We start from the raw sequence: 11,074 nt of genomic DNA on the forward strand, positions 1-11,074 counted from the left end.
TACACTTAATCTATGTTCCTTCGCTACAAAAGTTGCTGATTATATGCATGAATTATCAAAAAGAAATAGAAAGTCACATTCAGATGTGTGAATTATCTTTGAAGCAACCTATCACAAAAAATTATCTGAAGCAAGTAAATTACAGGATATTTTAAGTAACAATACCTTTGAGTGAATGTAGACATTCTTCCACAGGAACTCTAGACAACAGTAGCAAATTACGCAATCTGATCTTATATACCAAACTAAATGTTTGTAACAGAACTGGTCAGAGTATAATTTGATCTTAAATCTTCTAAGGGCGTTCCATTTGTGCAAAAGAATCTACTTCCTGTTAGGAGTGTAATTTAACATTTGTCATTCAAGCACTTTTCGCGTGGCATAACATTAAATTTCGCTCAGCATAGTTTAGATTATATCACGCAAGTTATGCCGGACACGACAAAACTTTAATTACTAAAGGACTTTACCCTTCAACACTTTTCGCGCAGCATAACTGTTAATATTTCTTCCCTCATAATAAAATTTCTAATTACCAAAAAACTAGTGAGCTAAGTCAATCCACCAATTAAAATGGTTTAGTACCTCGTCTTCTAAGAAAATCCATACAGGTAAAAATTCACTCTTCTTGGCCTCTTTCCTTGTTTATCTTCCATGGTAAACTATAAATTTGAAAACTTACCTGGCGTAACCTTTTATTATCAATCAGGTATACTACACACACGAGAATATAAATAGGAATACCTCTTTTGCTAACCTTTTTCACTATCAGATTATAATTAGATATATCAATTCAAAGAATAGGTAGAAAGTTAACTCCACACTTTGAAATCTTTTCAAGTATTTATTCACTTTGCACTCTAAAATTCACCACAAAATTACCAAAAGTATGAAATAAAATAGAACTAGCGAACCCAGCAGACTCAACAAGTAATGCTAGATAGAGCTAACCATTAAATTATTTTAGACAGTTAAGCATAGGTAATTAGAAATAGTTACTAATGATATACATTGCAAGAAGTAGTTGAAAGTCATCTTCAACACCCGGAATTCGTAGACTCTGCGGTGCATTTGGATGGAGATGTTGCACTTGAAGTCTTGCTCCGAGCTTGTGAACTAGTCTGGCTCGATGATGACTCAGTGAAGAAAACTATGTGCTCGTCGTTGTCTGCATAAACTTGAAGAGAACGCGGGAGAGGAGGCAAATTCACCTCTAAAACTCCTTCAAGAATCTGAACAACCTGACCCATTGAGAGTCTTTGTAATTCATCATCTTGGATGCACCAATACGCTACTTTACATATTCTTGCCACCTCCTCAGCATCAGCATTTCTTTCCAGCCTATAGTCCAATAAGCTAAGGATATCGCCTTCCTCAACTACTACACGTGCAGCCCAACTAGGGAAGAATTTCACTTTCCCATCTTGAGAATTCTCCGAATTTCGCCTCCCTGATACAATTTCCAAAAGCATCATCCCGTAGCTATAAACATCAGCTTTGGCTGTAATGGCCACCCCTGTTATCCATTCCGGTGCAAGATAACCTCTTGTTCCTCTCATAGTTGTAAGAACTCTGCTAAAGTCGCGCCCAACAAGCTTTGCCAGGCCAAAATCTGCTACTTTGGGGCATAATTGTGCATCAAGGAGGATGTTTTCAGGCTTTATGTCACAATGTATAATGCAATCCCTGCACTTTTCATGGAGATAAGTCAATCCTCTAGCTGTCCCCAGCGCCACCTGGTACCTCGTTTTCCAATCCATAACATCTGACTGCTGTTCGGTAAAAAGATGTGAATCCAACGATCCATTTTCCATGTAATCATAAACCAGCAGTTTCTTGTTACCTTCAGAGCAAAATCCACGAAGGCGTACAAGATTAACATGTTGGATTGTCCCGATTGTACTGACCTCTGATCGAAATTGCTTCTCTCCCTGGCTGATGCTATCGAGCCTCTTAACAGCAATAACAGATGAATCAGATAGTTTCCCTTTGAAAACAGAACCAAAGCCTCCACCACCCAACTTTTCCGAGAAGTTTTTAGTCGCGTGTTGCAAGTCTTTGTAACCACACGCAACCAATGAACCGTCCACGGTTTTCCCACTTCCAACAATATGCCTACGCCTTCTCCGGTATACAACAAAAATAAGGCCCAAAACAATCACTACGGCAGCAGCAGACCCCACAGAAACACCAATTGGAATTCCTTTCTTACTCTTGGATTTTGGGATGTCAGATGCAGCTAACCTAACATAGATCGATTTGCCTGTACCACTATTTTGTGAGAGTTGCTGCATATTCAAGAGTTCACCATTCCAAATCGAGCACGAACTGACATAAGCATAAGCAGTGCAATTGCAATTATTCAAACAGGTAGATTCACATTCTGCAGCACTCCCAGCAGCAACAGGTTGAGAATTTTTAGGTACTTTCATCCCGGGATACATCCAAAATCCATCTTTCTTCCCGTTAGCGTTGCCACATTGCAACTTCGTTTTCCTTTTACATCCTCCAGAAAAATCATTTAGATTCCAATCAGTCTCTGAACTATGCTTGAAACCATCCAAACAATTACAAAAGGGCAAGCTTTCCTGACAGGTAGCAAATGGCCCGCAAAAGGCATAAACTTGACATTGTGATCTTGGTTGAGTCCAGAACAGATTCCACTGATTTGAATTATCCAACCATGAGAGTTGCTTAATCTGTCCAGAGACATCCATAATGAATCTTGATATGACAGAAGCATTATAAAGTGAATATGTAAAATAGCTTTCATTCTTCTCGACCTGATAGCTAAAATTGTAAAGATAGTTGTATCTCATCTCAGGCACCCCGCTGAAAATAAGGCCATTCCATGATCCAGTGTCATAATATTGCTCAGTTCTATTCCACCTTATAATATACCGCTTCTCAATTGGGTCCAGCTCAAGTGAATACAGGCCAGGTGTAGGATCATCCAAACTCTTCCATGAAGTAAGAAGCTGTTTTGTTTTGGTAACAGTGTTGTAAGAAAGTTTAGAACCAGGCAACCAAGTATTGCCAGGGTTATCAAAACTTTGCCAAAGTGGTGGTCCTGAATTAGTCCTATCAGTCAAGACTAAATTACCATCATCCCAGAGAACTGCTACCACAGAATTTGACTTGCTGGAACTGATATTTGTGGACCAAATTGGAGTTTTAGACTCATTAACAAGTACTAAATTACCATCTAAGATTTTTAACTCTGCAGTGGTATTATCAGAAACAGGTATTTCCCTGTTTGCAACCCAAACTACAGTTTGTGTAATTCTATTGTACCAGATGCCTATGTAGTAGTTGGAAGAATTACCCGGTTTGAAGAAACCCAACTTAAATTTCAGACCTGAAGAGGTAATTGTTTGGTCTCCAGAGAGAGATTTATTTGCAGAGATGGTATCAGCTCCATAGGAGAGATGGGTTTTTAGAGAGAAACATAGGTATAACAAAGAAATGAAGAGAAAAGAATTGTTTTTTATGTCCATTTCTTGCTCAGAGCTTGTGGATAGGACAAAGATATGATGAACAAAGGAGATTTATATTATCATTTTTTGGAAGAAACCATGCATGGGATCAACCTTGAAGAATGGGTCAGTCTGAAAATGGGCAACAAACACTTTCATATGACTGCTGGAAAACAGAACTTTTGGTCTGGCGTCAAGTCAACAGGGCTATCTTCAATTGACATTTTCACCCTTAATCCTTCTGTCTGAAATTCAAAATAATATAAAGAAGTAATTAGAGAAATAATAATTGAATAAAAAACAAGGAAGATGTTGTTTAAACAGGAACATGGACTAAGTTTTACTAATAAATGCCGAAAATAATTTTTCTATTAACAATACACCTTGTTTACATTAATCACTGCGACGTGCTATGGTGAAATTTTCACATAAGAGTCTAAACAAATTTTCATTGTTATATTGTTTAAATTTTAAATACTCAAAATTGACCAGATTTATCTTGCCTAATTCCAATTAGTAGTTATTTGTGGGTCAAAATATTTGGTCAAGCAATTCATATGATAATAACGAGATTCTTGGTGCATCTGCATCATAATTGCAAAATATACAGTATATGGCAGACATAAAACTATTTTATTGCCGGTCGTGGCTATTTATAACATATCTGAACTGAACAAATATTTCATCTGGAATGGGTCGACCATTAAACCATGATTAGGTTATTGATGCACAATAGCATGAGGCGTGACTTTGTTTTTTCAACTATCAGCAAGTCCTTGCATTTCATTTCACAAAAATTAAATAATAGAAGTATTTGCATATAAGGATGTAGTTTAGTGGTCAATGAATTAGGTTTAGAATGAGTGTTAGGTTTAAATACCAGCAGAAACGAAGTAAGTGAGAATTTGGAAAACGTTAATTTGGATTCAACCATTTTGGTGAGAATCATTTTACCATTTACTTTTGATAACATGTACACATAGAATTGCCAACTTTAGAAAGTAAACAATTTCAACTCCCCTCGCGCCCTCCCCCCCAAAACCCCAAACCCCCATGTCCTAGTGGCGAAGCTAGGACTTTTAGCAAGCGTAATTTTGACCTATATACACAATGTTGTTTTCTGTAAAAACAATTTAATTTCCAGCAAAAGGTGTTCAGCATGTAATTTTTCGACGAATGAGCATTGTTTAATCGATATAGCTAAACCAAGTCCCCAAAGAAGTTGAGGACTGCTATTTTATAGGCTTATGTTTTAATCATCACTTACCTATAATTGATCAAGAAATCTAAAATTTCTGTTACACAGTTAATATACACTAAGCAAATAAGGTAACACAAAATTCGCAATGGACCAGATGAGATTTTAAGTAAGATACATAAATCTAACATTTTAATTTAAAAAATAATGAAGCGAATTCCTACAAGAAAGGACAACTGTTTAAGGGAGATAATGAGGTTCAAGCTAAAGGATGCTTAGTAAAAAAAAGAAGGAAAACTCTGTAAGAAATTAAATATTTTCTTTAATACTGCTGAAGATAGTCTTACAGAAACTAATAGTAGTATTTTTCTTTATTAATCAGTCAAACCAACAAATGTTGACTACAAGATCTTCTGTATTTTCCACAAGTACGCTGTAAAACATAAGCAAAGTCATGGGACAACATCAGTCAGGTCAGTTCAGTAAGAATGAAAACACACCTTGGAACCTTAAAATACTCTGATTATGAAGGACTAGAAGCCACAATCCAGAAGCCAAGACTCAGTCAGACATCAAATAGCTGCGTTCCTTTTTTCCCCTTCTTTCTCATCCAAATTTGATACTCAGTCACAAAGTACTATTTCAAAATTAAGTTTACATTATCTTTAAAATATTCATAGTCAGGTGGTATACATTTAAAAAGAACATTAATGTGTCCACGGTTATGTAACATTTTTATCAACAAATATCATAAAGAAACATTTGTCGCCACCCATGTATTAAAGTAATTTATGCATATTATATTGTCAAACAACAGTTTAGCTTACAGATCTAGACCTTGAACAGTTGAACCAGATAGTTAAGTGCATAAAAAGTATGCTTATCTGTCAGGCAAAAAAGTGTACACTTCAACCCAACTTAAGTAGTTAACTCAACTAAAGAACTGCAACTGAACTCCCTTCAAACCTACAGGACTAAATGCCGGCTAAAAAAGTTCATAAAGACGAAACAGGTATAAAATGCTTTGCTATCTGAGAATTCTTATACCTTTCTGGTGGAGAGTCTGGAACCATACTGGGTGGCCGTGGCCATTGGATACACCATTAACTGGAATGATCGGCTAGCGTTTCTTGGAGGTTTGGAACTTCACTGCAAGAGAGTCAGAAACATACAGCAAGAGAGAGAGAGAGAGAGGGGGGGGGGGGGGGGGGGGGAGGGATGCCGCATTATATCATCCAGCAAATATATAGTTTCTTTAGCGGTCTAACCTACATTTCATATATGAGACTATGGACCCATGGAATCGTATTGATCTCTCTAGAGAAGAGGACCATCGCCAGTGTTACCAGTCAAGAACCAAAGGAGCTATTTCCTCAATGGATAAAGAGTGCCAAACATTTAATCGATATTCCTTCGCTGAAAAAGGAGTTGCTGATTATATGCATAAATTATCAAAAAGAAATAGAAAGTCACATTCAGATGTGTGAATTATCCTTGAAGCAACCTATCACAAAAAACTATCTGAAGCAAGTAAATTACAGGATATTTTAAGTAACAATACCTTTGAGTGATTGTAGACATTCTTCCACAGGAACTCTAGACAACAGTAGCAAATTATGCAATCTGATCTTGTCTACCAAACTAAATGTTTGTAACAGAACTGGTCAGAGTATAATTTGATCTTAAATCTTCTAAGGGTGTTGCATTTGTACAAAAGAATCTACTTCCTGTTAAGAGTGTAATTTAAAATATTAAGATATTCACGTGTCCACAATCTTTGAGAAAAGTTCTACACAAAGTAATATGAGCCATGTGGAGACCAAGTAGGAAACTGAACTCGCCACCTCTTCAATTTTAATAGATGATCTAGAGACATACAAGTTACAATCTAAACTAAGCTCCCTTTTCTGCTCCTACTGACTCACTGGAAGCAAGTTCAACTTCATTACACACAATGGAATGAATTCAGAACCTGTGCATTTGAAAATAGCTAGTGAAAGCCATCTAGTAGGTTAATCAGGATCTGTGTCAACAATCTTTACTCCTTTTCTCTCTCTTCTCAACAACCTCACCCTACTAACATGAATACCTGCACCAGAAATTTGTCTTTTTCTCCTTTTCCTCCCTAATTGCATTGTACTGGTGCATCCAAAGGGAGACTTTGTGTCAGTGACTCCAATTTTTTCGTATCTTTTACTTTTGAGCCTCTGGCATGAGAGCTCTGATGCTTGTTGGATTCGACAAAGGCTTCCAAAGTGGTAAAGGGGGTCAACATAAGAAGCAGTTGAAGATACAATGCCTTTGATATTAATTGGCTTGAGAAACTCAACAAATTTTTGTAACTCCGGAAAGCAAGAGTGATCAGAATAAGCAACTGTATATATGTACTGATCACATCTCCCTGCAGTTAACGGATCTCCATTTGGTGTAGTAATATTTGTGTGCCACCTGTTATGAAGGAGCAAAGGAGGAGATTCCAAGGAAAGTTTTTCCTTTCCTCTGAAAGCTTTTGGCGCCCAAGGGAGACCAGATGGCATGATCCCTATGGTCGGACGCATTGTATTCAGTCCCTCCAGAGTCTCAATGTTAAAACTGTAACGAGGAACAGCACGAATCCTTGTCACTGAAGTTTTTGTCGTAAAGATGTCATGGAACCCAATAAGATGCATAATTTGTAAGCGTTCTGGCCACACCCAAATCTGCAGGACAGTTGAAGAGCAGTTGAAGCACAAATACTTGCCAATAGGTTGGCAGTGTCCAAGAGTACATAATGAAAGGAATAGTATTTTTAGTTTTAAACACAAGTATACTAATAATATCCAGAGGGAAACAATCTGAAGATTTACTAACTAGGCTGTAACTTGAAATTGCGAACTTTGGAGCAAGAAACTAATACTTAACAACAGAGAGAGAGAGAGATCCCATCTATTGGTATCCTAAGTATTTCTACCTCCAAACAATAGAATATAGAAACTATTTGCCAGGATAACTGCATTGCTACTGATCATCAAGATAAAGTGTAAGTTCTGGTAAACTTTGAATTGGAATGGCGTCGATAGAAATTCAGTATTTTTTTTTGATTAAGCACCGGGTGTCCGGGTCTCTTTGAGCCCCGACTAATCCCGGGGGTGCACAGGCCCTTGGCAAGGAGTTTCCCGCAAGTGCACCACGGTTATCGATAGAAATTCAGTATTTTGCAACGAAACCAATGTAAAAAACTGGAGTCAATTTTTGGATGAAAGGAAACCTCTTTATAAAGAGAAAAATTAATTAATTAAATTTAAGTTCTTGGATACCTCATAATATTGACTCACCAAAGAAAATGTAGCGCTTATTATTTCGTAAAGGTTGGAAGTACCTTTGTTTTCAGGACACGTGATATGTACAGCAGAAGATTTTCTTTCCCAAGTGTATCAACAGCAATGATAATATCATGATTAGGATGAGAGGATATGATGCTTAAAATCTGGAATCATTCATCAGAAATTAAACCAGTTTGTCAATGTTCTATACCATAACTTCATCAATCGTGTAACATAAGGCAAATTAAATCAGAATTATTAAACAGCTTCTACAAGTTGGAATTTCACAGCTTAAGATTGAAAAGGGTATTATAATGTGGCATAAGAGCAGGATCCTTTATGATTTTACAAAATACCAGCAATAACAGCATATGTTGCACAATAAATTAAGTAAACTTTTGGATAAATCGATAGAGAAAAGCTACGCATCTAAGCAACTGACTTTTAAGAAATTATACCGCTTAGACTTATCTTTTGATTCAAGGGGTTCATGCTTAAGGAAAGTTCAATAGAGCTTCAGAGATGCAAAGAAATGTACTAGTAAAGAAAGGTTTATTCATCGAACTAAACACTCAACTAGTCACAGTACACCAACTACATGTCTTACACACAATTGCTCCCCAAAGTAGAAAGAAATACAAAAAAGAGCATGCACCTGTTTTGCAGCAACTTCACGTGAAGGAAAACAGTAGGTAGGGTTACAGTAAGTATTATCCAAGAAAAGCATGTCAAGCTTTACATCCTCCATAGCTTTAAGCAGCATGGTCTTTCCAGTTTGTGCTCTCTCACTTGTGCTCTCCCAACGAAAATCCCCAGTATACAGTGTGCAGCCAAATTCACCACGAAACAGATACATTACTGCTCCTGTATTAGTGCTTATACTTTAGCAGAAGAACTCGGACAACCGCCAGCAATTTAAGCATGATAATTAGTTGTTACAAGTTTAAGCACGATTACATGTGAAGATGTGTGTGAAGGGAATGAGATTCAAATCAAGTATAAAGGCCAAGTTTCTGAAGCATTCTATAGCTAAACAACAACAACATACCCAGTATCCCACAAGTGGGGTTTGGGGAGGGTAGGATGTCCGCAGACATTTCTATAGCTAAACACTACAACGAAAAACGGTTTCTAAGTTCTACAGAGAGATCCATGTCACCTGTTCTTTCTTTACAACAGCATATAACACCCCCACCCCCTACCCACATACACTCCACTACCACCACCAAAACCCCTCTTTTGCCCCCATAACAATAAGGAGAAAAATAAACAACACTATATTATATAAAATCTTCCTACTGAACCAAAAGGTGAACGCCGCTCAGTATATACTTAATAAATAAATATTTACTCTTCGTCGAAAAAAGAACCACTACCACATTACTATACCCATAGTATAAGACTTCGTGTCAGTTCAACATTTATTTGACACAAAAACATATGAAAATGGGTCAATTTATATACTTTAGTCGTCTATATAACAGAACTAAGGACTACGATTATCAGGCCAGCAAAAAAGAATCGCCTTTTAGAACGAACTTTGTCAGCGAGTATCTATTCAAATGTAAGTTGCAACTACCTATTGATCTTGTTCCAGCAGGTAACTGTAGAGATTGAATTACATGAAAGCATGGATCACAACACCAACATACCCAGTGTAATCCCATAAGCGGGGTCTGGGAGGGTAGGATGTACGTAGACTTTACCCCTACCTTTGTGGGGTAGAGAGGTTGTGCCCGATACACTCTCGGCTCCAAAGAAATGTACCCGAGGCAGGATTGTAAGAAAAATAAGACAGTAAAATAGCAACATACAAAAACAAGTGCAGCAACAAATAGTAATGCACGTTGAATAATAAGAAACTATGCGACAACTAAATAATATTTCGTCTGTCCCAACTTAAGTGTTTGACTTTCCTTTTCGGTCTGTCTAAAAAAAAAAGTGTATTTTTCTATATTTAATAAGTTTTCTTATTCCAATATTCAACATGGCAAAATCACGCATAATGTGCAACCTTCTACATGAAAGCTTGGATCACACAAGCAATTAATCAAACATGTGGTGAGCAAAAAAAGGTAGTGAAATACCAGGGCAATGATGAGCATCAATGGCCATGAAATAGACAGTTGTAGAAGAACCAGATGAAGAAGAAAGTAGAGAAACAGAGTGCCAGTGACCAATTTCAACAATGCGAATTAGAGAAAGGTCAAATCCAGGGAATTTGATGGGAAAAAGCTTAGCAGTGATGCGGGAGCAGTAAAGGGGTCCACGTGTCCATTTAGGAGTGAGTCCACGTACATGGTCCGCGTGAAGGTGAGTTAGAAAGTAAACTTGGCTTCCACCACACCAACGATCCACTGATACCATTCCACTCTCCATAGCTCTGTTTGATTCAATGAGTATTAACTATGGTACGTTGGCATAATTGCAAGTTATGGGTAGGCAATTTAGTGAATTTGGTGCGTTTATATTTGCACAGGGATTATACAGATGCTAATAGGAGATTGGGGGTACAAACAATGAGAAATTGAACAGCATTTGGTTTGGCGGGGATTGTGATTTTGAAACTTTAGAGGCGGCGCTATTTTGCTGGGAAAATTTCATCAAAAGAGAGAGAAGAGGAAGTTGAGAAAACACCCAAAATAGTCCCACTATCTTTGTACTTTTGATTCAAAATAATCCTATATCTTTCACGTAGAGCATTACTACTCCTTCTGTTCCAATTTATACTAGCGTATTTGACTGGACACGAAATTTTATCAAACAAAAAGAAAGGTTTTTGAACTTTGTGTTCTAAAATAAATCAAAAAATAATTTTGTGGCTAAAAATTATTTCATTAAGGGTAAAATAAAATTTTGGAATTAAATTGTTGCTAAGTATAAAAAAAATGTCATTCGTTTTTTGACTGATTAAAAAAAAAAGTGTTATATAAATTGAGACGAATGGAGTATTATTTAACGAAGTGGTGCACTTTTTGTTCCAACCAAAACTTTTCCATTAAATATGGGACAGAAGTTTGTGTTGAAACTAAAGATATAGTGCTCCTCGCAAAAGACATAAGTTCTTCGTTTTTCCTGTTCATAAGACGGAGTAAGTA

At 36.9% G+C, this 11,074-nt stretch overlaps 2 protein-coding genes across 3 annotated transcripts; both read right to left on the reverse strand.

Annotated features, from left to right (window-relative positions):
• Positions 1 to 473: 473 nt before the first annotated feature.
• Positions 474 to 3,635, reverse strand: LOC132617736 (G-type lectin S-receptor-like serine/threonine-protein kinase At2g19130). The gene has a single exon (XM_060332810.1). The coding sequence runs from the start codon at positions 3,495 to 3,497 to the stop codon at positions 1,038 to 1,040; it is 2,460 nt and encodes an 819-aa protein (XP_060188793.1). The 5' UTR covers positions 3,498 to 3,635; the 3' UTR covers positions 474 to 1,037.
• A 51-nt stretch (positions 3,636 to 3,686) lies between these two features.
• LOC132617737 (uncharacterized) lies at positions 3,687 to 10,655 on the reverse strand. Of its 2 annotated transcripts, XM_060332811.1 has the most exons (5): positions 10,064 to 10,655; positions 8,632 to 8,840; positions 8,033 to 8,140; positions 5,722 to 7,373; positions 3,687 to 3,721 (listed from the first exon to the last, which is right to left on the reverse strand). In XM_060332811.1, the coding sequence occupies exons 1-4, from the start codon at positions 10,353 to 10,355 to the stop codon at positions 6,687 to 6,689; spliced, it is 1,296 nt and encodes a 431-aa protein (XP_060188794.1). In that variant the 5' UTR covers positions 10,356 to 10,655; the 3' UTR covers positions 3,687 to 3,721; positions 5,722 to 6,686. The 2 variants fall into 2 exon arrangements, with proteins under 2 accessions (XP_060188794.1, XP_060188795.1); XM_060332812.1 differs by lacking the exon at positions 8,033 to 8,140.
• Positions 10,656 to 11,074: the final 419 nt, after the last annotated feature.

This window comes from Lycium barbarum, chromosome 11, assembly GCF_019175385.1.
Source record: "Lycium barbarum isolate Lr01 chromosome 11, ASM1917538v2, whole genome shotgun sequence".
Classification (NCBI taxonomy): Eukaryota; Viridiplantae; Streptophyta; class Magnoliopsida; order Solanales; family Solanaceae; genus Lycium; species Lycium barbarum.

Bases quoted from the DNA above. Each gene is read 5' to 3' on its own strand.
- LOC132617736 (XM_060332810.1), bottom strand. From the start codon at position 3,497: ATGGACATAAAAAACAATTCTTTTCTCTTCATTTCTTTGTTATACCTA.
- LOC132617737 (XM_060332811.1), bottom strand. From the start codon at position 10,355: ATGGAGAGTGGAATGGTATCAGTGGATCGTTGGTGTGGTGGAAGCCAA. The intron at 8,841-10,063 runs GTATTTCACTAC...GCACTAATACAG, and splicing joins TGATGCTCATCATTGCCCTG to GAGCAGTAATGTATCTGTTT. The intron at 8,141-8,631 runs GTGCATGCTCTT...GAATGATTCCAG, and splicing joins GTGAAGTTGCTGCAAAACAG to ATTTTAAGCATCATATCCTC.